The following is a 25,420-nucleotide window of genomic DNA, read 5'->3' as shown; positions in this document are numbered from 1 at the left end:
AAACCTCCCTTCCTCATTTCTCACACTCCCTCCTCTCCCCACACCCTTTTTCTAAATCACTGAGTGTGTTATTTTAACTTTCCCCCAGCTCCAGCCTTTCTCACTCTGGATCCGAAGACAGCGAAGCCCTGGCTCATCCTGACTGAGGACTGGACCAGTGTGAGACTCGGAGACAACCTGGAAAGATTTGAACCCTCGAATATATCCTGGGATCAGAGAGATTCACATTAGGGAGACATTACTGGGAAGTGGAGGTGGGGGTGAAGACAGTGGATTGTGGGAGTGGCTCGAGAGCCTGTGAATAGGAAAGGAGGAATCGACCTGAGCCCTGAGTCCGGATTCGGGGCTGTGGGACTGGAGTATGGAAGGGGTTATTTTGTCCTCACCTCCCCCTCACCAGCGCCCCCCACCTCCACCACCGCCCTCCACCTCCCCCACCCCCCCCACCCTTCCACCACAACTTCGAATGTGAATTCCTGGAAGATCGGGGTTTTCCTGGCCTATGAGGGTGGACAGGTATCATTTACAATGCGGACAACGTGTCCCATCTCCACACTTTCACCCACACTTTCAGTGAGAGATGGAATATCGACGGGAAAAACTCGGAGCCGCTGACAATCTGCGGGATTAAAGGTCGCTAACAGATCCATCCCACAATTTCACACCGTCTCCCTGCCTCCTGCCAGCTGTAAACTGATGGAACCGGTTCGTATTGTGGTTATTATATAGAATTATAATTTACATTGGGTGCTCCATGATTACATTTCTAAAATGATTCTTCAAACAAAACAATCTGAGAACCGCTGGAATAGAAACAGTTTTTCTCAAAGATTCCACAGTTCATCATTAAATCCAAGAAGCAGAAACTCAACATGTTGATTGTGTCTGTCACTGAGTGAGGGAGGCGGGATTCCGGGGAATGGAGAAGCCGAATGGCCGGAGTTCCTGTCACTCTGAGTGAGGGAAGCGGGGTTCCGGGGAATGCAGAAGTCGATTGGTCGGCGCTCCTGTCACTCTGAGCGAGGGAGGCGGGTTCCCGGGGACTCGACAAGCCGATGGGTCAGTTTGGCTGTCATTTACATTGAGGGGTCGGCTCGGGGAGGGACTGTCGATTGGCCGCTATAACTGTCAATCAGAGAAGAAGCGGGTGATCTTGGCATCGGAATTGGCCCGGTCACTGAGACTGAGGGAAGCGGGGTTCATGAAGCTTAGAAGGCGATTGGTTCCAGCTCCTATCATTCTGAGCCTGAACACCGATTTTTGGGGAATCTGAAGGGCGATTGGTCAAACTGCCTGTCAGTCATCGTGAGAGAGGCGGCATTTCAAGTGTTCCGTAAGACGACTGGTTGTTGTGTCTTTCATTCAGATTACGGGGCGGGTTTCCGAGCAGTGGGGAAGCCGAATGGTCAGAGTGACTTCAGGAGCCGAACCGCGGCATGTGGAGGCCGACTGGTCAGCGCTGCTGTCACTCAGACTGAGAAAGGCGGGATTCCTGTTATCCCGTATGCCGATTGGCCCTACCCGCTGTCATTGAGACTCACGGGGTCGGGACCTCTGCCAATTGGGGACGTGGAGTGACCGGAGCCCCTGTCACTCATCTGAAGGGCGAGAGTGAGTTTTTGATTTGATTTGGTTCATTATTGTCACATGTATTAGCATCCAGTAAAAAGTATTCTTTCTTGCGCACTTTCCACAAAACGCATACCGTTCACAGAAAAGGAGCGGAGAGAGTGCAGGATGTCATGTTACATCAGATCGAGGGTGTAGAGAAAGCTCAACTTAATGCAAGGTAAGTCCCATTCAAATGTTTGATGGCATCAGGGAAGAAGCTGTTCTTGATTCGGTTGGTTGTGATCTCAGATTGTTGTATCTTTTTTCCCGACAGATAAAGGTGGAAGAGCTGTTTTTGAAGTTACCGGTCGATACGTGGAGTGAACGGAGCAAGCCCCGATTCCATCTCCCTGCTCCAAAAATCAATTTAATATATGGTTCCCAGATCGGGACGTATCAGATATTAAACTGATAAGAACAAATACTACACTTGATCTGAGCCAAAAGGCCGAGAAGCGATGCCAAAGAAAGTGTTTTACTCACAGATGATGCCTCTTTTAAGCATGGAAAGAGCAGCAGAAGGAGGGCGTTGGGTGGGTCCACCTGAGAGAGGTGACAGAATTTCTTTCATGCCGTCCGAACGTTACTGCTGAAAAGCAGCCTGACCAGGATTCGAACCTGAATCTCCAGCTCTGGGAGCAAGTGTGCTCGTCCGCTTGGGGTCTTTAATTATGCTGGCTGCTTTTCAGACGGAGGGGGAAGAGTCAATGGATAGGAGGGAGATTTGCATGATGGATTGGGCTACCGTCGCAACCCTTTGTAATTACTTGCAGTTTTGGCCAGAGCAGGAACCATACCAAGCTGTGATATCGGAAAGGGTGCTTTCTATGATGCAGCTGGAAAAATTACTGAGAGCTGCTGCGGACATGCCAAATTTCCTTTGCCTCCTGAGAAAGTAGAGGCGTTGGCGGGTGGGGGTGAGGGCGTGGACAAAGGTCATTCAAAAGTCCGTTGACCTTGGGTGTGATTTTCTGGTTTTGGGGCTGGAAAATCCCGCCGTGTGTGTGAACTCAAATCTTTCATTCTTCAAAAGCGCAGCCCTGACACCTGCTGACAGAATCTTAGTGCCGCAGGAAAGAATTCCCCATTAAAAACGGCCCAAGAAGTGGGACAGTCTTCGAAGATTCACAGGCAGGATGAGCCGAATGGTCTCTTTCCATTGCGAGATCATATTATGATTTTTATATGATCTGACATTTCCATCGGATCAAATCCACATTTTCAAAGTTGACTTGAACTGAAGATTGTCATGAGATGAGAATAAATACACTCGGCCTCTGTTCCCCAGAGTTTCAATGAAAAGGGGGTTGACACAGGATAGGTGCTGGAAGGATGGTTCCCCTGACTGGGGTCTGCAGAACCAGGGACTTTAGCAGCTTGATGGTGATGTTCCTGCAGTAAGAATCCAGACTGTAACCAGTGGAGAGTTTCCCCCCGATTGCCATTGAGTTGTGTTTCCCTGGGGCTCCTTGATGCCACACTGGGTGAAATGCTGCCATGATGTTCAGGGCAGTCACTCTCACTCCACCTCTGGAATTCAGCTCTTTGCTCTGGCTGGGGGAGATGTTCAGTTCGGCTTCCTGCAGACGCACTGGGCTCCGCATCTCACGGCAGCCTCCATGCAAACTCTCAGGAGGCCATGGAATGGAGTGAAACCAGACATCCCATGAGAAAGTGTTGGCCCCATATGAAAGGAGGAGTTGAATGAGCGCCCATGATGCGGCTCTGGGCGGCTGAGGGGGGAAAGCGGGCGCGCGGGAGGAAAAGCTCCGCCCAGAGCGCGAGGAGCAGCCGCTCTCTGTCCTCCAACCTAACGTCAGAGCGCGGGATGAAGCGCGGCTCTGATTGGAAGATCAGACAGCGTCAGCGGGGGCAGGGGGAGGGGCTGCACGCAGCACAGCATCACGTGGTGGGAAGCGCGAGTGGGGGAGGGGAGCCCGGGAAAGGACCCGGAGCCCCGGGTTCAGAAAGAGACAATGTCCCAAATTCAGCTGATTCAGCTTTCTCACCACATTCTGTGATCCTGAGTGTCACTGATTCACCAGCTCCATTCACACGTCACACACACTGATTGACACCCACACTGCAACGTTGCATTGCGCTCTTCATCTGGTTATTCCTCTGTTCAGATCATTCCTGCTCAAAACACAGGAAAAATCATCAGATTATCCCCAATCTGACGTGTAAGGCATGGTTACAGTGGATTAACCAGGGTCCAATTAAATACAGTCCTGATGCTGCCCACAAAATAATTATTAAAGTAATTGTCAAAAGTTGATTTGAGCCACCGAAACAAACCTATTTACCAGATATCGAAAAACGGCGACAATCTTAATATTTAAAGATTATCTTAAAGGAGGGGAGAGAGGTCGGGAGGTATTAGTGGAACCGCGGCCTTAGGGCCGGGACAGCTGAAGACACAGCCACCAATGTTGGAGCAAAGGGAATCAGGGTTGAACAAGAGGCAGAATTGGAGCAGCTCAGAGATCTTAATAAGTTATCGGGCTGGAGGAGTTTACAAAGATAGGGAGCAGCGAGGCCAAGGGAGGTGATTTGAACGCAAAGATTTGTTGCGGGAACTGGATACATAATCAGACACACCACATCTCACGCACACTCAATCACTCCATGTGACAGCGAGTTCCACATTCTCCCCACTCTCTGTGTGAAGAAACTCCGCCCAGTATTGGAGGGGAGACTCCACTTCAACTGTTCCCTCATCAGCTAAAAGCAAATTCCTGCGGATGTTGGAATCTGACGAAGAGACATCCAGACTCGAAACGTTAGCTCTCTTTCTCCACAGATGCTGTCAGACCCGCTGAGATTTTCCAGCATTTTCTGTTTTCGCTCCGTCATCAGTTGATGTTTCTCTGGGTCAGGGGCCCCGGGAGGGATTCATAAACATTTATAAAACCGCAAGTTTCTCTTTCGAGAAAACAAACCAAACTTCACAGGTGGAACCCTTTAAATATCTTCCCGATACCTGCTGTGTAAAATGTTTCCTTGACATTTATAGTACTTGATGTTTCAATGTGAGCGGCTGCAGTCATGAACACAATTCAATTTCTGGATCTGGATCTCACACCGAGTTTCACCAGAGTGGTTTTAATCGGCACTGGGTTCAGACTGAAGAGAAATGTAATGGAATCTCGATCCCTCCCATCTCCACCTCTTCGCCCCATTCTATCTCTCCATCTCTCTCTCTCTTTCCACTGTCAACATCCCCGGGAGCCCAACCTGCCCCCGACTGAGTTCAATGATTTCCCTCCGTTATCCTTGAGACCGCGCCAGTTGTTATCTCCAGTGTGAAAGTGGCGAGGACATGGCCCACTCTGTAATAATAATTCCCTGAGTGCTGCAGTGAACTTCATCGGGAAATAGCTGAACTGAGGATGTGCGGCAGTAACTCCGAAACTGAAAGCGGTTTGAATCAGGAAGTGCTGAGTGTGAACATGGCTTCCAGACAACAGCTCCAGAGTTTGACCGAGGAGACAATTTGTCCCATTTGTCTCGATTTCTTCACTGATCCGGTAACACTGGATTGTGGACATAACTTCTGCCGCTCCTGTATCACCCAGTGTTGGGAAAAGAAGGAGATAAACTCCTGCCCGGAATGTAGAGAGGAGTTTCCGGAAAGAAACCTCAGGGTAAATCGGGCCTTAGCGAATCTGGCCGAGAAAGCTCGACAATTAAAGCTGAATCCGAAAGAGAAGGAAAGTAAACTTCAGTGTGAAGAACACCAGGAAGAACTGAAGCTGTTTTGTGAAACTGACAAGAAATTGCTCTGTCTGATTTGTAGAGATTCGCGGGAACACAAATCTCATAATTTCATGCCCATTAAAGAAGCTGTTGAAATCTATAAGGTAAAAGGGAAATATTATTTACCTGATAGCTTTATCACATTTTCAACATCCAGCACTTTCATTCTGTGATTTTCTCTCCCAATCCCAGGATCAGCTCAAATCTTCCCTCGATTCTCTCACAGAGAAGAAATCGGCGGTTCTAGAAATGGAACAGAATCAGAAAGGGAAGATTTCTGAAGTTAGGGTAAAGTCTCCCTGTGCTGATTTTCTGGGATCTCGGTTAGTTTTGTTCCCTTTATCGCGGGACATTAATTATGTTTCACATTTCATTGGGTAGGAACAGTCGAGCAGTCTGCAGACCCACATCACATCCGAATTCACCAAAATGCGCCAGATTCTCACTGAGAAAGAGCAGCGATTACTCAGAGACCTCAGGGAAGAAGAGGAGAGGATTCTAAAACCAATGGAGAGAAACCTTCGGGAGATTCAGGAGAATTTAAATTCTGTTGAGGAGAAACTCTCAAAGTTGCAGAAACAGATGGAGCAAAAAGACCAGCTGATATTTCTGATGGTGAGGGAATATATTGCAGCTCAGTTCAGGGAAACGTCACACAGTCACTAAATAACTGATGGTAATGGTGAAATTAATATAGCATTGACTGAAAAATACGAACTGAATTGAACAGAATTGTGTGTCCCTTCCTGAACCGTTTTCCTGTTGTCTCGGATCTAATGGCTCCCACACTATCTGCAGATTCCCGGGAATTCCTGTAACCTCCTGAGAATGAGTTTTCTTGATTTTCACACTTGCTTTGTGGTTGTTTCCATGTTTCCCGAGTTCAATGTACCCCTGGAACTCCCATTGTAATCCGGTTCCAGTTCCATGTTGTGAGTGTGTGGGTGTGTCTGGGACGGTGTGTGAGTCACTGTGTCTGTGAGCAGGACTGATGTTCAATTCCAGTTTATTTGACTCTCCACAATCTTCCTTCCAAAATGCATCACTTTACATTTCCGTGTGAAATCTCATCTGCTCTGAGTCTGCTCATTTCACCAGCCTGTCGAACTGCTCCTGAAATCTGTTACTGTCATCCTCACTGTTCCTGATTCATTTCTTTCAGGAGGAAGCTTGTCGGAAGAGAAGGTAGGACATGTTCTTTACTGAAACTCTGCAGTTTGGTAAAATAAACTCAGTGAAGTGTTATTTTGTATTTATTTATTGGTTGTTGTCACAACTTTAAATGTTCGGTCATTAGTTACCAAGACATCACACACTGCAGGAAATGATAAGCTCCGCGTATACACACTGACGAGAACTTTATGATAACTCACCTCATTACAGTGATTTTACATAACTGTTCAACGATATTGTAATAAATAACAGGGAAGTGTAATTAATACAACCAGGCCGGAAGTGATCACTTGCCCGATGTTGGCTGTTAGTGTCTGTGACCTTCCCACTGAACCTGAGAGAACCGCGCGGTCCATGTTTCTAAGGAGTGGGTCACCCATGTCCCTGCATGGAGCCTGACCAACCCGAGAAAGTCTCAGGTTAAAGGGAGAATGGATTCTAAGTTTATACTAAATAAAAATTGGCTCTGCGTCCTTAACAACACAACACTTGTATTCATATCGAACTTTTAGTGGAAATTAATACCGTAAGGAGTTTCACAGGAGCATTATAAAGTAAATTGACACAGAGCCAAATAAGGAAAGATTAATTTGGATCATAGAGGTAGATTTCAGAGAGTGTCTTCAAGGAAGAAAAAAGAAAGAAAGATAGCGAGGATCAGGGAGAGAATTCCAGAGCTCAGGACCTCGACAGCTGAAGGTCCAGCTCCCAATGTGGGAGTGACTGAAATCAGAGATGTTCAAGGTGTCGGAAGTAGAGAAGAGCAGGATTCTGGGAGAGTTGTGGGGCCAGGGATTGCAGAATTGGATATTCAGCTTTGGGGTGTTTTCAGTCTTTGTCTTTGTTCTACAAACTTTGTTTATCATACTGCAAGTGGACAGGCTAAATATTTATCATTTCCTGCAGTCTGTGATGTCTGTTATCAGGTTTTGAACCTTTTCAAGAGATGGCTGTTTCCATTCTCTGCCCTTGAATTTAAAAGTTATTTATTTCTCATTTAGAGAAACAAGATTAGCATTTCACTTTGTACATTTTCTCTGTCATCAAACATGCTGTAAATTTGACCATTTAAATAAGTTCTAAATCTTCTAACAAAGACAAATTCATAGCATCATTTTTACCATTTACAGGATTAGTGAGGAGTCTAACAAACTCTCAGTATCTGCTGCCGCCCTGCCTATCAGAAAGTACAAAGACCTTTTACAGTACAGAGCATGGAGAGAAATGATAAACTTCATTAACCCCGGTAAGTCTCATATTAATTGTCCTGCTTATCAATCCAGTTGTAAATATATTGAATGGGCTCCAAAGATCCAGCTTAAATACTCACATTTCCAGTTGTTATTACCTGCAGTCTCCCCATTCTCATATTTCTCTTTCTGAGGTTCCTCTGGGGAAGTGACTGAAGCCATCAGCACTGTGTGTCAAAGCAGTGAAGGGATCTGTATAACCAGAGGAATAGAGCACCAATCTCAGGATGTGAAATGGAATTGCTCCAGGAGACTGGACTGGTCTCCTCTGTCATTGTGGGAAACATTTTTTTTATCATCATTTATCAAGAAGACACACAGGCATCAGACAGTAGGTGTTAAACGGCAGATAATCTGGTGGAATTCGACACCTTAATCAAGAGGATGGATGCAGAAAGTGCGAGTCTGCAGTGGATAAGGGAGGGAATGTGGTGATCTTATTGAAATGTTCACGATCTGGAATATAAGTGTGGTTATAAACGTCCACAGGTTTCACACAGTCACAGAGTCGAGATCAAAGCTTTACATCTAAAATAGGGAGGATGACAGGGCAGTTTGGATTGAGTGAGGTTGAGTTTTTGAGCGACTCCATTGAGGTAGTGAACCAATGAACAAACTGCTCACTCTATGAATTCGATCAGAGGCCCAATCCATTCTGAGGGCTGATCTTCAGAACAAAATCTCTGTCCAGTTTCCTGCGGGTTTGCAGTGTGGGAAAATGTTCTGTCGTTCCTGAGGAGGGAACAGGGGACAAGAAATCCTCATGAATACACAGCAGGAGTGAGAGAGAAAGGAGCAGCAAGCAGGAGTAAGAAAAATAACTCACCTCCTGGTCACAGAGAAATCATCAAAAGCTCCCTTCATTCCTGCAGTGTGAGCCTAAACACTTTAGAACCAGAGGAATTATTCTAAGGAACAGTCAGTATTTGAATGTAGAAAATGAGAAAACCAATTTCCAAGCAAGATCACAGGAACAGCATTGTGATGATGATGAAGTGTTCTGTTTTGATGTTGTCGTTTCCGGTATAAATATTAGAAAGGAAACAGAGCAAATAACTCCTTATATCATTTCTATTAGGGTTTCCGGTGGCCCCATTAAGACCAGGGACTAATTGTATAGGTTGTTCCTCTGGGTAGGGCATCACCATCCAATGGAAGATCAAGGTTGTATTGAGTCTCCAGTTATATCAAATGTCTCCAGTTTGTACAGACAATGTGACTTCTCCTTATGTTTAGTGTGGGAACACTGGACACCTATTTTGCTGCTGCTACATTATTGTGGGGGTTTGATCTCTGCCATTCTTGACATTCTCATCAGTCATCTGTCCTGCCATTCATCTTTGCTCAGTTATATGTTTTTCCATGAATTTGAGCCTTTCCTTAACTTCTTCAGTGAGCCGCAGATGGTGGGTCCTCCCATTGGGGATTTTCTTTACAGTAGGAATATATTTATTCTGAATATTCTGAAATATCATCTTAAACATCTGCCTTTGCTTCTGTGTCGATATATCCCCAAGCCTGGGGACCCAGTTCACTACAACTAGCTTAGCTTTCATGATCAGATAGTTGCCCCTATTTAAGTCTAAAATACCGAACTTAGACCCTCTCTTTTCCCTTTCAAACAGGATTTCAAATTCAATCATATTGTAGTTGCGGTGGCCAAGTGCTGCCTTCACTCAGAATTCACTAATTATTCCTGTCACTTTACACAAAGACAAGTCTAACATAACCTACTCTCTGGTTAATTCGAGAACGTTCCGCTATGAGAAACTTCCTCAAAAGAATTCTGTGAACTCCCCATCCAGGCAACTACAGCCTGGTTTTTCTGGTTTATATTTAGATGAAAATCACCCATGATTATTACTGTCTCTTTATCTGTGACCCACATTGTGGCTACTGTTGCAAGGATTGTCGACGACTCCCGCTATTGACTTCTTTCCCCTACTATTCCTCATCTCCGAACCGATTTTATATCCGGATTTCCTGAACCAGGATCATCTCCAGCTATTGCACCAATGAGGCCCTTGATAAACAGTGCTCCCACTCCACTTTTACCAAGCTTTCTATTCTTCTTGAATATGAGTAAATGTTATCCTTTCCTCCTGGAGCAATGTCTCTGTAATCAGATCATATTCATTTACTTCAATATGTGTAATCAATTTGTTAACTTTATTATGAATGTTGTGTGCATTCAGATACAGAGCCTTTAGTTTCATATTTTTATTATCTTTGTACTAATTAGACTTGACTCTTGGTGTATTCGTAGGTTTTATCTGTTTGTCCATTCCCGTTATTCTCTGATCCCCATTTCCCATATTATTTTCATGGTTTCTTGCCTTGAATCTCCCCCTGGATTTGCCAAATGTATTCAAAGTAGCTTACCCTCTGAGTTTAGTTTGAAGCCCTTTTTACTTCCTGTGTTATGCAATTTCCTGGAACACTCATCCCAGCAGTTCAGGTGTAGACCGTCCCAGCATGGGGTGGGTGGGTGGGGGAGGTGGCAAGATAGCACAGTGGTTAACAGGGTCTTGGGTTCGATTCCCAGCTTGGGTCACTGTCTGTGTGTAGTTTGCATGTTCTCCCTGTGTTAGCTTGAGTTTCCTCCAGGTGCTCCGATTTCCTCCAACATTCTGAAAGACATGCTGGTTAGGTGCATTGACTGGAACAGGGGCCAGACTGTGGCGACTAGGGGAATTTCACAGTAACTACATTGCAGTGTTAATGTAAGCCTTAATTGTGACTAATAAATAAACTTTAACTTGACTACCGTCCGGTGGTTCTAACATCCGCCATTATGAAATGCTTTGAAAGGTTAGTCATGGCACGAATCAATTCCAGCCTCCCAGATTGACTGGATCCACGACAGTTGGCCTATCGCTGCAAAAGGTCCACAGCAGATGCCATTTCCCCGACCCGACACTCAAACCTGGATCACCTAGTTAACAAGAACACCTATGTCAGACTCCTATTTATTGACTACAGCTCAGCCTTCAACACCATTATTCCGACAAAACTCATCTTGAAATTCCCTGGCCTAAGGCTTGGCTCCTCCTTTTGCAACTGGATCCGAGATTTCTTTTCTACAGACTGCAATTCAGTAAGGACAGGTGACAACATCTCCTCTGTGATCATCCTCAACTCCAGTGCTCCACAAGGCTATTTCCTCAGTCCCTGACGATACTCCTCAAACACCTATGACCATGTGGCCAAATTCCCCTCCAGCCCAATATTCAAATTTGCTGATGATACAACCGTAGTGGGTCAAATCTCAAACAATGATGAGATGGGCTACAGGAAAGAGATAGAGAATCTGGCAAAATGGTGTGACGACAATCTCCCTCAATGTCGTAAAGTGAACGAGAGTCATCAACTTCAGGAAATGTATTGGAGGACATGCTCCTGGCTACAAGAACAGGGAGGAAGTGGAAATGGTCGAGAGCTTCAGATTTCAAGGTGTTCAGATCACTAATAGCCTGTCCTGGTCCCTCCATGCCAATACGATAGTTAAGAAAGATCAACAGTGCCTCTACTTTCTCAGGAGGCTTCGGAAATTTAGCATGACCACCATGACTCTCACCAACTTTTACAGATGCACCATAGAAAGCATTGATATGGCTCCTGCTTTGACCAAAACTGCAACAAACTACCAAGTTGTAGCCTAATCCATCATGCAAACCAGTCCCCCATCCATTGACTCCGTCTACACTTCCCGTTGCCTCAGGGAAAGCAGCCAGCATAATCAAGTACCCCGTGCACCCTGGACATATTCTCTTCCAACTTCTTGTATCTGTCGGGAAAAAGATACAAAAGTCTGAGAATACATACAAACCAACTCAAGAACAGCTTCTTCCTTGCTGCCATCAGACTTTTGATTGGTGTTATCATATATTAAGTTGGCTTTCTCTTCACCCCATCTGTAACTGTAACACTATATTCGGCATCCTATACTTTCCTTCTCTCATATGTACTCTATGAATAGTACTTTTCATCTGTATAGCCTGCAAGAAGCAATATTTTTCACAGTATAAATGTGACAATAATAAATCAAATCAAAACAACCCACTATCCCCAATACTGGTGCCAATGCCCATGACAGACACCAGCCTTTGAACATTCATCTTTGCCATCTCATTTTCCCTCTGCCAGTTTACATCTACCTCAGGTAATGATCCAGAGATTATTACCTTTGAGGTTCTGCTCCTTAATTTGTACTGAGCCTCTCATGGTGACTAAGCCCTTTACAGACATCCCAAATACCCCTGCTTGTGTGACCACTTCCCTCCAACCTCAGTGTCCCAGCCCACAATATCACCCTGATTGACCATTAGAGGAGTGGACCAGGACAATCTTCTTTGCTTGTCCTGTCTATGTCTTTGGTACCTAAATAGTCCATGCCAACTGGATCCTCCCACTTACAGTGAAAATTCCTCTCCAGCTCAGAACTCTGGTACGATCAAGCAACTGAGTTGTCTGGGCTCTCGCTTTTGCTGCAGAGATCAGTACCTGTGTCCCACACTATATTGTCCGCTACTGCAACCACATTCCTGTTTGTTATCCCCCACTTGATAGGCTTCCTGTATCATAGTGCCATGGTTAGACTGCTCACTCACTTTTCAGCCTTTGTTTTCATCCACACATATTATAAGCACCTCAACTCTTTTCAACAACTGCGAAGTCTGAGGTTCCTCCATTACTGTCTGCTCAGTCCCTTTCCTTGTCTCGCTCTCGATTACATCTTCCTGTCACTCACTGCTGACCAAAACAAATGACCCTATTCTAAGAGATGTGACCATATTCCAGATCAAATTATCCAGGGATTTCTCCCATTCCCTTTCATTGTGCAGTGTCTGCAGTTCAGCCTCTAACTCACTCATTCTGATCTGGAAGTCCTCCAGCTGCTTACACTTTCTGTAGGTGTGTTAGTCATGGATTACCTGGACATCCAAAATCACACATTCCTCAACTGCAACATAACACCTATCTTGCATTGTTCCTCATGTTATCTACTTAAATTTAATTAAATTACTCACTTAATTAACTTAGAATAATTCCAATGATAACCACATTTCTTTCCCCTGTGCATTTCATTCCTGCATGAACCTGATTCGCCCCTCATTCAGTCTCCATCCCAGCCCAGCGCAGTCACCTGTCTCATGCACCTATTACTGGCCATGCATTTTGAAAGGTGTGTCTTATTTATAGACCGTCTGCTGAGTCGCTTGCTAGTTTTACTTCCTGCTGCACTGATTAACACTCATGAATGAACTGATTTCAGGTGGTTGACAGATAACTGCCACTCCAGATAGTTCTCTCGTTAACATAGAATCTAGAAGCAGGAGTTGGCCATTTGGCCCTTCAAACATGCTCTGCTTTTTAATTTGATCATGGTGGATCATCAGATTCAATATCCTGATCCCCCCTTCTCCCCATATCTCTTGATCCATTAGCCCCAAGAACTATATCTAATTTCTTTTCGAAATCACACAACATTTTGGCCTCAACTACATTCAGTTATTGTGAATTCCACAGATTCACCATCCTCTGGGTGAAGAAATTTCTCCTCACCTCAGTTCTAAAAGGTTTACCCCTTATCCTCAAACTATGACCCCTCATTCCAGGCTCCTCCACGATTTGGAACATTCTTTACGAATCTATCCTGTCCAACTCTGTTAGAATTTTAAAGTTTCTATGAGATCCCCTTTCACCCTTCTAAACTGCAGTGACTATAATTCTAACCGACTTAGTCTCTCCTCATGTGACAGACCTGCCACCCAAGAAATCAGCCTGGTAATCCTTCGCTGTATTCCCTCTATAGCAAGGACATCCTTCCTCAGATAAGGTGGTCAAAACTGCACACAGTAGTCCAGGTGTGGCCTCACCAATGTGCTATATAATTGCAGCAAAACATCCCCATTCCAATACTCAAATCCTCTCACGATGAAGGCCAACATATCAAAGAACAAAGAAAATTACAGCACAGAAACACGCCCATAGGCCTTCCAAACCTGCATCGACCATGCTGTCCAACTGAACTAAAACCCCCTGCCCATACGGGAACCATATCCCTCCATTCCCACCCTATTCATGTATTTGTCAAGACTCCCCTTAAAAGCCACTATCGTATCTCCTTCCACCTCTCTCGACAGAGAGTCCCAGACACCTATCACCCTCTGTGTAAAAAAACTTACCTCGTACATCTCCTATAAACCTTGTCCCTCGCAACTTAAACTTATGCTCACTAGTAATTGACTCTTCCACCTTGGGAGAAAGCTTCTGAATGTCAACTCTGTCTATGCCCCTCATAATCTATCAATTCGCCCCTCAACCTCCATCGTTCCAGTGAGAACAAAACAAGCTTCTCCAACCTCTCGTCATATCTAATGCCCTCCATATCCCCAGGGCCTCATGGCATATAGCCCAGAATACTGAGAGAGGCAAGGGAAGAAATTTCTGGGGCCTTGAGAGAAATCTTTGCATCCTCACTAGCTACAGAGAAGGCCCCAGAGGATTGGAGAATACCTAATGTTGTTCCTACGTTTACGAAGGGTAGCAAGAATAATCCAGGTAATTCCAATCCGATGAGCCTTACTTCAGTAGTAGGGAAATTATTGGAGAGGATTCTTCGAGACAGGATATATTCCCTCTTGGAAATGAGTGGACATATTAGTGAGAGCCAACATGGTTTTGTGAAGAGGAGGTCGTGTCTCACGAACTTGATCGAGTTTTTCGAGGAGGTGACAAAGATGACTGATGAGAGTAGGGCAGTGGATGTTGTCTACATGGACGTCAGTAAGGCCTTTGACAAGGTCCCTCATGACAGACTGGTGCAGAAGCTAAAGTTGCATGGGATCAGAGGTGAACTAGCAAAGTGGATAAAGTCAAAGAAGACAGAGCGTCGGAATAAGAACATAAGAACATAAGAAATAGGAGCAGGAGTAGGCCATCTAGCCCTTCGAGCCTGCCCCGCCATTCAATAAGATCATGGCTGATCTGTCGTGGCTCAGTTCCACTTTCCCGCCCTCTCCCCATAACCCTTAATCCCCTCTCTTATCAAGAACCCATCAACCCGCTTCTTAAAAATATTTAGCGAGGCAGCCTCCACCACTTCAACGGGCAGAGAATTCCAGAGATTCACCACCCTTTGAGTGAAGAAGTTCCTCCTCAACTCCGTTCTAAACTGCCTCCCCTTTATCTTGAGGCTGTGCCCCCTAGTCCTACTGTCTTTTTTGAGCTGGAAGAGTCTCTCCACCTCTATCCTATCCATCCCATTCATCATCTTATACGTCTCAATGAGATCTCCCCTCATTCTTCTAAACTCTAACGAGCACAAGCCTAGTTTATTCAGCCTCTCCTCATAGCTCAATCCCCTCAACTCCGGTATCAGCCTAGTAAACCTCCTCTGCACTCCCTCCAGGGCCAAAATATCCTTGCGCAGGTGCGGCGCCCAAAACTGCACACAGTACTCCAGCTGCGGCCTCACCAATGCCCTATACAGCTGCAGCAAGACCTCCCTACTTTTATATTCAATCCCCCTCGCTATGAAGGCCAGCATCCCATTCGCCTTCCTGACCACCTGCTGCACCTGCAAGCTGGGTTTTTGCGACTCATGCACAAGGACCCCGAGGTCCCTCTGCACCGTCGCCTGCTGCAAAGGGGTGAATGAAAGGGTGTGTTTCTGAATGGAGGGCTGTGACAAGTGGTGATCCTTCGGGATCAGTACTGGGATCTTTGCTGTTTGTAATATATATGAATGATTTGGAGGAAAATGTAACTGGATTGATTACTAAGATTGCGGATGACGAAAAGATTGGTGGATTTGTGGATAGCGATGAGGACCATCAGGGGACACAGCAGTTGGTGACTTGGGCGGAGAGATGGCAGATGGAAATTGATCTGGACAAATTTTTTACTCAGAGAGTGGGTCCCTGGAACTGGGTTGCCAGGGAAGGTAGTGGAAGCGAATACCATAGTGACTTTTAAGGGGTGTCTTGACAAGTACATGAATAGGAGGGAACAGAGGGATATGGTCCCCAAAAGGGTAGAGGGTTTTAGTTAAGTTGGGCAGCGTGGTCGGTGCAGGATTGGAAGGCCAAAGGGCCTGTTCCTATGCAGTTTGTTAAACTGATTCTTTTTCAGAAATCCAGACTGTGCCCAAGTTCACCATTATTTTCTCAGTGTTCAGTTATTACATCATTTGTTACAGATCCTAGCATTTTCCTTCGGACTAATGTCAGGCTAACAAGTTTTTCATTCTCCATATTCTCTCTCCCTTCTTTCTTAAACATCAGAGTTACATTTGCACCTTCCAATCTGCAGGAACAATTGCAGGGTCTGTAGAATTTGGAAAGATAGCCACCAATGCATCAACTTTCTTGACAGTCATGACTTTCAGCATCTGAGATAGAGACCACCAAGTCTGGGGAAATTTATCTACTTCAAATCTCATTCATTTCTCTATTTCTACTATTCTTATAAGCATAAAAGCATCTTGTTGTTCCTCATTAATGCCAGTCACCTGATCCTCCATTATTTATGGAAGGTTTTTAATGAATGGTGATCATTGACATTTGGACAGATTATTGAGAAAGTCTGTGTGTTCTGCCTCGGTCATGTCATCTAACATGAGGTTTGAGGTGTGTGTGAGACCAGTGCCTGGAGCTGTGAGGTAGCAGCCGAACCAATGCACCACTGTGCGTTGTGTTTCTTTCAAATTATGGAATCTTATGGCTTTATCCTCTTAGTGAGTAATTAGGATTTCCTTTTAATTCATGGTTACCTCATTCATTATTCATGTATAAGATATATAGTATTAACTGTTTGCTTTGTTGACTCTTTAAGAGAAAAAATTATTCCTCACTTCCCCACTTACTCTAATTCAGGGTCCTGGCGAGTCAGAGACAATGCCGACAGGCACAGGGTGTTAAGACACCAATCCATCACAGGGCACACACTCACACACAAAAATTAAAGGGGCAATTTAACATTGCCAATCCACCTAATCCACACATCATTGATGTGGGGAGGAAACGGGAGCACCTGGAGGCAACCCATGCAAACACAGGGAGAACGTGCAAACCTCAACACAGACAGTGACCCAAGGTTGGAATTGAACCCATGTTTCTGGAGCTGTGAGGCAGCATTGCCAACCTGACGCTGTCTCAAAAATTATTGTATTTCTTTCAAATTATTGAATCTCATGGCTTTATACCCTTCTTCAGCAACTGGGATTTCAAAGTTGTTCTGTGCACCAAAAAAAACGTTGATTGTTCCCATTCTGAACACAACCGAATATGGAGCCTCATCCAATATTGTAACAAATTTGGGGTCTGGTCTGATATCGCACTGGGAAACTCAGAACTTTAGTGTAGAGAGGGACCTGGGTGTCCTAGTGTAAAAATCACAAAACCTTAGTCTGCATTTACAGCAAGTAATTAGGAATATAAATGGAATGTTAGTGTTTCTTGTCAGGGCAATCACATTTAAAAAATTGTGCCTGTAAGCATACAGGGACTTAGTGAGGCTGCATTTGGAGTAATGTGCAATATTTTGATCTCCTTCCGTAAGATCATGAGATCATAAGACAATGGTAGGCCATTTGGCTCATTGAGTCTGCTCTGCCATTCAATGAGATCAGGACTGGTCTGATGTGATAATCCTCCAACTCCATTTTCCCACCTTATTTCCATAACCCTGATTCCATTACTGATTAAAAATCTGTCTCTCTCAGCCCCAAAGACATGTTCCAGTCTTTACACCTCTCTGCGGTGAAGAGTTCCAAGAATTCACTACCTCTGAGAGAAGAAATTCCTCCTCATCTCTGTCTGAAATGGATAAGCCTTTGCTCTGAGAATATGCCCTTTGGTCGTGGACTCTCCCACAAGGCGAAACAAACTATCAGCATCCAAGCTGTCAAGCCCCCTGAGAATCCTGTATGTATCAATAAGGTCACCTCTCATTCTTCTCAACTCCAATGAGTACAGGCCCAACTTACTTAGCCTTGATTGTTAAAAATATCCTGCCATATTTGGAATCAATCAAATTAACTTTCTCTGGACTGCTTTTAATGGTGGCACGTCTTTTCTGAGTTCAGGGGATGAAAACAGTATTCCAGGTGCGGCCGAACTAGTCACTTGTACAGTTCTAGCAAGACCTCCCTATTTTCATACTCCATTCCCTTTTCAATTAAGGTCAATATTCCATTTGTCTTCCCTAACACTTGCTGAGCTTGCATGCCAGCTTTTTTGTGATTTATGCACAAGGATCCCAAATCCCTCTGTGCTGCAGCTTTCTGCAGTCTTTCCCTATTTAAATAATATCCAGCTCCTTTATTCTTCCCACCAATCTGCATAACTTCACATTTTCCTGCATTATTTTTCATCTGCCAAGCTTTCACCCACACACCTAATTTTTTTTATCCCTCTGTAGACCCTGTCATCGTCAGCACTTGCCTTCCCACCTATTGTTGTGTCATCTCAAATTTAGCAGCAGTACATTCACTTCCCTTATGCAAATTATTAATATACATAATATAAGAAATGACCATTGAATTAGAGACTGATTCCTGGGATGAAGGCAGTTATATTATCATGAAAGCCTGAGCAGATTTGGCCTATATCCATTGGAGTTTAGGAGAATGAGAGGTGATCTTATTGAAACGTAGAAGACACTGAGGGGACTCGACAGGATTGATGCCGAGTGGATGTTTCCCTTGTGATGGCGTCTTGTATAGTGCACGTTTTGAAAATTAGCAATCTCGCATTTAATACAGAAATGAGATTTTGTTTTCTATCAGAGGGTCATTTGTGTTGGAATTCTCTACCCCAGTGAGCAGCAGAGGCCGGATCACTGTCAATATTCAATCAGATCAGTCATGATCTTGTTCAGAACAGGCGCGAGGGGCCGAATGGCCTACTCCTGTTCTGAATTCTTTTGTTCTTGGAATTGAGGTTTTGTGTGATATCTTACAGACTCGGATTGTGAACAATCTGTACAGTGACATTTACACAATGTTTCACAGAGATATCACCTCCCACCCGCTGTCTCCAGCTTTCTCTCCTCTACCTCTGTCCCCTCTCCCTCTCTCCTCAACCTTGACCGTCACCCCCACCCCCCCACTCTCCTTCTCACAGCCTGTCTTCCCTTTCTCAAATTCTCCTTCCCCAACCCTGCTATCTCTCTCTCCTTCCACTCCCTGTCACTTATGCGCTCCTCTGCTCACATACTCCCCACTTCTCCCCACAAACTTCTTTCTACCTACATTCTCTCCCTCCCCTTTCTCCCTCTCTCACTCACCTCCCATTCTTCCTTTGTCTCTCCCTCTTTAATTCCTCTCTTCTTCCTACTTTGTGTGGCATGGTGGCTCAGTGGTTCACATTGCTGCCCCACAGAGCCAGGGAGCCGCTTTCGATTCCTGGTTTGGGTCACGTCTGTGCAGAATCCACACGTTCTCCCTCACGTCTGCGTGGATTTCCTTCCACAGTTCGAAAAACATGCTGGTTCGCGATGCTAAATTCTCCCTCAGTGTACCCGAACAGGCACTGAAGTGTGGTGACTAGGGAATTTTCACACTAACTTCATTACAGTGTTAATGTAAGCCTACTTGTGATACTAATTAACTTGGAAATCAATCTGTCCCGCAATGTCTCTCCCATTTCCCACAATCATCCCATCTTCCTGCCAGCCACTCATTTGTCCCTCCTGCTCCCTGGCCCTGCTCCTCACCCACTCACTCTCAGCACCTTCCTATTCTCCCCCATCGACACATACTCTCTCTCCACCTCACCTCCTATCCCCTTCCCTCATCATTCTGCTATACTTCTCCCCCTCACTCTCTTCTCTTCAGACTCTCTCCCCTTTCCCTCTCTCTCACATTCTTCCCTGCCCCTCCTGCTTTATTTCCCATCCTGTCTTTACACGGAAGGGTCTGTTTATTTCTTCCTCCCACACTATCTGCCTTCCAGATCCTCTCTCTACTCTGCTCTTTCTTTCTCACCCACTATCCCAATCCCTGTCATCTGCTCTGCCGTTCTCTCTCCTGCTTCCACACTCAAAACATCCCACTCTGAATCTCCCACATCCCACTCTCAATCTCCCTCTTTACACTCCGGCTCCCTCCAGTCCCTCTCATTCCTGCCTCTTTTCTCTCTTCCCAACTGCACCCCTCCACCTATCCTCTCATTCCCCCCTCCCTATCTCTCTGTCACTCACTATCCTCTCTCCGCTCTTCCCTGTCTCTCCTTCCTGGTCTATTCCCCCTCCTCTCCCCTCCCTCCGGCTCCATATTGCCATCCCATTCCTACTTCCACTCTCTCCTCCCCCTCATTTTCCCTGACCCCTCACAAACCTCTCCTCTCTTCCTCACTCCTCACACTCTCTCCCCTCTCCACCCGCTCTCTCTAAATCACTGACTGTGTTATTTTCACTTTCCCCCAGCTCCAGCCTCTCTGACTCTGGATCCGAACACAGCGAATCCCGGGCTCATCCTGTCTGAGGACCGGACCAGTGTGAGATTCGGAGACAAACAGCAGCTGCTCCCTGACACCCCGGAGAGGTTTGATTTCTGGCCCTTTGTCCTGGGATCAGAGGGATTCACAGCAGGGAGACATTACTGGGAGGTGGAGGTGGGGGAGAAGACATGGTGGGATCTGGGAGTGGCCCGAGAGTCTGTGAAGAGGAAAGGGGTTATCTCCCTGAGACCTGAGACCGGATTGTGGATTGTGGAGCTGAGTCCCGGAAGTGGTTATTTTGCCCTCACCTCCCCCTCAGAGACCCCCCTCACCCCGAGTGTGAATCTCCGGAAGATCGGGGTTTCCCTGGACTATGAAGGTGGACAGGTGTCATTTTACAATGCGGACAACATGTCCCATCTCCACACTTTCACCCACACTTTCACTGAGAGAATCTTTCCCTTCTTCAGCCCGGGATCGAATCACGACGGGAAAAACTCGGCGCCGCTGACAATCTGCGGGATTAAAGGTCTCTAACAGATCCATCCCATAATTTCACACCGTCTCCCTGCCTCCTGCCAGCTGTAAACTGATGGAACCTGTTCATGTTGTGGTTATTATAAAGAATTATAATTTACATTGGGGGCTCCGTGATTACATTTGTAAAATGATTCTTCAAACAAAACAATCTGTGAACCGCTGGAATAGAAACAGTTTTTCTCAAAGATTCCACAGATCATCATTAAATCCAAGAAGCAGAAACTCAACATGTTGTTTGTGTCTGTCACTGAGTGAGGGAGGCGGGATTCCGGGGAATGGAGAAGCCGACTGGCCGGAGTCCCTGTCACTCAGAGCGAGGGAGGCGGGATTCAGGGGAATAGAGAAGCCGATTCGTCAGGTTGGATGTCATTTACAAGGGGGGACAGGGGTGGGACTGTCGATTGGTCGCAATAACTGTCAATCAGAGAAGAAGTGGGTGCTCTTGACACCGGGAAGACTCAGGTCACAGATACTGAGGAGGCGGGGTTCATGAAGCTCAGAAGGCGATTGGTTCGCGCCACTGTCGCTCTGCGCCTGAACACCGATTTTTGGAGAGTCTGAAATGCGATTGGTTCAACCGCCTGTCAGTCATCGTGAGGGAGGCGGGTTTTTGAGTTGTCCGTAAGTCAATTGGTTGTTGTGTCATTCATTCAGATTAAGAGGCGGGTTTCCGAGCGTTAGGGAAGCAGATTGGTCAGTATGACTTATTGACATAAAAGCAGGCCGTCCCCGGAAGGTGGAGGGCAATTGGTCAGGGCCGCTGTCACTCAGACTGAGAGAGGGTCGGTATCAGGGGAGCCGGAAACGGATTGGCCCTATCCGCTGACACGCAGCGTTCCAGGGGCGTTGCCAATTGGGGAGCAGGATTGGCCGGAGCGCCTGTCACTCATCTGAAGGGAGGCGGGATTGCGGAACTTTGGAGGTGATTGGCTGCATCTCTTGTCCCTCAGTGCCGGGGACTCCCCTCGCCCTGTTCCCCGTCCGCTTCATTGCATTCTCCCTCTCCCTCTCTCTCTCCCTATTCCTCTGACCTTCTGCCCCTTCCCTCTACGCCCCGCCTCTATCGCTGCTCTCCCTGCAGTGCAGGTACACCCGCCAGTGTGGAACTCCCACCCACCTGACGAAGGAACAGCCTATTCCGAAAGCTTGTTGCATTTGCTACAAATAAACCTGTTGGACTTTAAGCTGGTGTTGTGAGACGTCTTTCTGTGTACGTACATCATGATGTGAGTATGCCGGCGTTGGACTGGCGTAAACACAGTAAAAAGTCTGACAACACCAGGTTTTAGTCCAAACGATTTATTTGATAATAGACTCACAAGCTTTCGAGGTTTCCCTCTTTGTCAGGTGAATGGAGAGTTCTGGCCTCAGACAGAGCATATAAAGCACAGACAGTTTAGAGATTATCCACAGTGCTGCTAGGGAGGGAGCTACAGGATTTTGACTTCTCGGGCAGTGAAGGAACATTGATATATACGGTGAAGCCTTCCACTGTTTGCTGGAGCAGACAAGTGAAGGAGCAGAGAGCCAGATAAGAAATTACCTGTTAAAAACCTATTTAAATAAGTTTAAAGCACTTTTGTAGTAAGAACTTACCTTGTAGAACTGTTTAAATCATTTAAAAGCATTTTTGCGGGCTTTTTGTATTTACCACTTTAAGAATTCTAAGGGAGTGGATAGCAGGGATTTGTGGGTGAGCAGGCTTTAAAACAGCGCCAGGTTTAAAAGGAGGCCTGGTGTAGACAGCAGGCAGCGGAGTGAGAGGGAAGCAGAGTAAGATATTAGGGCTTAGGATCAAAGGGCTAGGGAGAAAAAGGGCCAGGTAAGTTCGTGTGGAAATTTTCAATACTACTACAGTGAATAATGGAGGGGCATGGGATGTGTTGTTGCTGTACGATGTGGGAGCTGGTGGACCCCAGGGTCCTTCCCAGTGACCATGTCTGCAGTAAGTGCAGGTTGCTGGAGGAGCTCCAGCTCAAGGTAGATGAGTTGGCCTCTGAGCTGCAGACACTGAGGCTCATCAGGGGGAGAGAGGGTGCCATTGTCAATGGGGTGCAAGAGACATCCACCCCCGCTAGACTGGCTAACTGGTCAGGAACAAGAGGGGGCTGCTGAGAGGAGGAAGGAGGGTGGGGACCGGAGGAAGGAAGGTGGGGACCGGAGGAAGGAGGGTGGGGACCGGATGCCTCAGCCTCTCAATCTGCATAACAGGTTTGAGGTTCTTGCTTCCAGTGTGGACAAGAACGAGGAAGGTGAGGTTAGTGAGCAAACTGCACACAGTACAGTGATGCAGACACAGGATATAGGCAAGGAGAAGGTGAAAAGGAACGTAGTAGTAATTGGGGATCGTGGGGTTAAGGGTATTGACACTGTCCTTCATCACAATGACAAAGTGCACAGAAGGGTGTGTTGTCTGCCTGGTGCTCGGGTCCGGGATGTCACATCTGGGCTGCAGAGGAACCTGGAGTGGGAGGGTGAGAATCCAGTCATAGTAGTATATGTGGGTGCCAACGACGTGGGCAAAATGCGAACTAAGGATCTGGGGAGGGAGTATGAAAAGCTGGGAATGGAATTAAAAAATACAACCGACAAGGTGGTTATCTCTGGGCTACTGCCTGAACTGAGTGCAGACGGGCGTAAGGTTGATAAGATTAAGGAAGTGAATGGGTGACTCAGGGATTGGTGTGGGAGGAATGGGTTTGAATTTATGGGGCATTGGCATCAGTATTGGGGTAGGTGGGACCTGTTCAGGTGGGATGGGGATGGCCTCAACCGTGCTGAGACCAGAGTCCTGGCGATCGTGTAAATAGGAATGTAGGTAGGGCTTTAAACTAATTAGGAGGGGGGGGGAGGAGGGTGCGAGGGTAGGTGACATTACGGGGTCTAAAGTTAAGGAGAGGGTGCAGGTAAGGGAAGAGGCCGAGGATGTCCCAATAATAAAGGGAGGAGGGGGCGTGAGTAGGGTTGGTGGCGTTCTGGCAAATAGGGTCCAGGTGAAGGCTGGGATGAAGGCACTTTATCTGAATGCACGAAGCATTCGGAATAAAGTGGATGAGCTGGTGGCGCAGATCAGCACAAATGGATATGATCTGGTGGCCATTACAGAGACGTGGCTGCAAGGTGACAGGGACTGGGAGCTGAATGTCCAGGGGTATCAAGTGTTTAGGAAGGATAGGCGGGAGGAAAAAGTGGGGGTAGGGGGGCGTAGTTCTGCTGATTAAGGATAGCATCAGGGTGGTAGCAAGGGATGATATAGGAACCAATGAGGAGAAAGTGGAATCGTTGTGGGTGGAGATTAGGAACAGCAAAGGGAGGAAGACGCTGGTGGGTGTCGTCTATAGGCCCCCGAATAATGATCTGGAGGTGGGGCGGGCTGTTAACGTGCAAATAAGTGCGGCATGCAGGAATGGAATGGCCATAACTATGGGGGATTTCAATCTACATATTGATTGGTCAACCCATGTTGGACGCGGAGGGCTCAAGGAGGAGTTCTTGGAATGCTGCCGGGATAGTTTCCTTGAACAGTGTGTGTTGGAGCCGACGAGGGAGCGAGGTATCTTGGATCTGGTGTTATGTAATGAGGCGGGTAGAATTAGGGACCTTGTGGTGAAGGATCCTCTTGGGGAGAGTGATCATTGTATGGGGGAGTTTCTGATGCAGATGGAGGAGGAGAAAGTGGGTTCCCGGACACGCATCCTTTGTTTGAACAGAGGGAAGTACGGTAGGATGAGAGAAGAATTGGCGAATGTTGACTGGGGGAGCGCGTTGGAGGGTAGGTCTGCTGAGGAGCAGTGGAGGATCTTTAAAGAGATCTTTCTTGGTGCTCAGCAGAAATGTATTCCAATGGTTAAAAAGGACCGTAGGAGGAGAGGTAATAAGCCGTGGATAACGAAGGAGGTGAAGGAAAGTGTTAAATTAAAAGCGGAGGCGTTTAGAGTAGCAAAGGGTAGTGAGCGAGAAGAGGATTGGGAGAGGTTTAAATGTCAACAAAGAATGACAAAGAAGTTGATAAAGAAAGGTAGGATAAACTATGAAGCTGGGCTAGCGCTTAGTATAAAAAAGGATAGCAAGAGATTTTATAAATATATAAAAAGGAAGATGCTGGCTCGGGTGAACATTGGACCCTTAGAGGATGAGAGGGGGGACTTAGTTTTAGGGGATGGGGAAATGGCTGAGGTCTTGAATAACTTTTTTGTTTCGGTCTTCACGGAGGAGGACGTGAATAATTTGCCGGCTGTTAGCGATGGAAAGATGGTAGGACTGGAGGGTCTCAATGACATTATTGTTACTAGAGAGGCGGTGCTCGACAGACTGGAGGGACTGTTTGTGGACAAGTCCCCAGGACTGGATGGAATGCATCCGAGGGATCTGAAAGAAATGGTGGAGGTGAAAGTGGATGCCTTGGTTGTTATTTTCCAAACGTCGTTGGATTCCAGGGAAGTGCCGGAAGATTGGAAAACGGCTAATGTTACGCCGTTGTTTAAGAAGGGTGGCAGGCAAAAGGCAGGGAATTATACGCCGGTTAGTTTAACGTCTGTTGTAGGTAAAATGTTAGAATCCGTCATCAGGGAGGAAATAGCGAGGCATCTTGAGGGGAATTGCTTGATAGAGCAGACGCAGTACGGTTTTGTTCAGGGGAAG

The 25,420-nt window shown here is 46.3% G+C and overlaps 1 protein-coding gene and 1 pseudogene across 1 annotated transcript in view; one reads left to right on the top strand and one right to left on the bottom strand.

Annotated features, from left to right (window-relative positions):
- Window positions 1-1,905: 1,905 nt before the first annotated feature.
- On the bottom strand, window positions 1,906-2,071 carry LOC145335767 (U2 spliceosomal RNA; annotated as a pseudogene).
- A 2,992-nt stretch (window positions 2,072-5,063) lies between these two features.
- Window positions 5,064-25,420, top strand: part of LOC145335742 (uncharacterized) — a 51,563-nt gene continuing 31,206 nt past the window's right edge. The window contains exons 1-8 of the mRNA XM_080181462.1: window positions 5,064-5,474; window positions 5,563-5,658; window positions 5,752-5,985; window positions 6,169-6,258; window positions 6,533-6,555; window positions 7,674-7,789; window positions 20,226-20,768; window positions 23,012-23,036. Of these exons, the coding sequence (XP_080037588.1) occupies window positions 5,064-5,474; window positions 5,563-5,658; window positions 5,752-5,985; window positions 6,169-6,258; window positions 6,533-6,555; window positions 7,674-7,789; window positions 20,226-20,768; window positions 23,012-23,036 (1,538 nt within the window). The remainder of the gene's footprint in view (window positions 5,475-5,562; window positions 5,659-5,751; window positions 5,986-6,168; window positions 6,259-6,532; window positions 6,556-7,673; window positions 7,790-20,225; window positions 20,769-23,011; window positions 23,037-25,420) is intronic.

This window comes from Carcharhinus amblyrhynchos, unplaced genomic scaffold (assembly GCF_965287045.1).
Source record: "Carcharhinus amblyrhynchos unplaced genomic scaffold, sCarAmb.v2.hapA scaffold_40, whole genome shotgun sequence".
Taxonomy (NCBI): Eukaryota; Metazoa; Chordata; class Chondrichthyes; order Carcharhiniformes; family Carcharhinidae; genus Carcharhinus; species Carcharhinus amblyrhynchos.
Note: the sequence above shows the minus strand (reverse complement) of the source record. Positions and strands in the feature narration are given on the sequence as shown.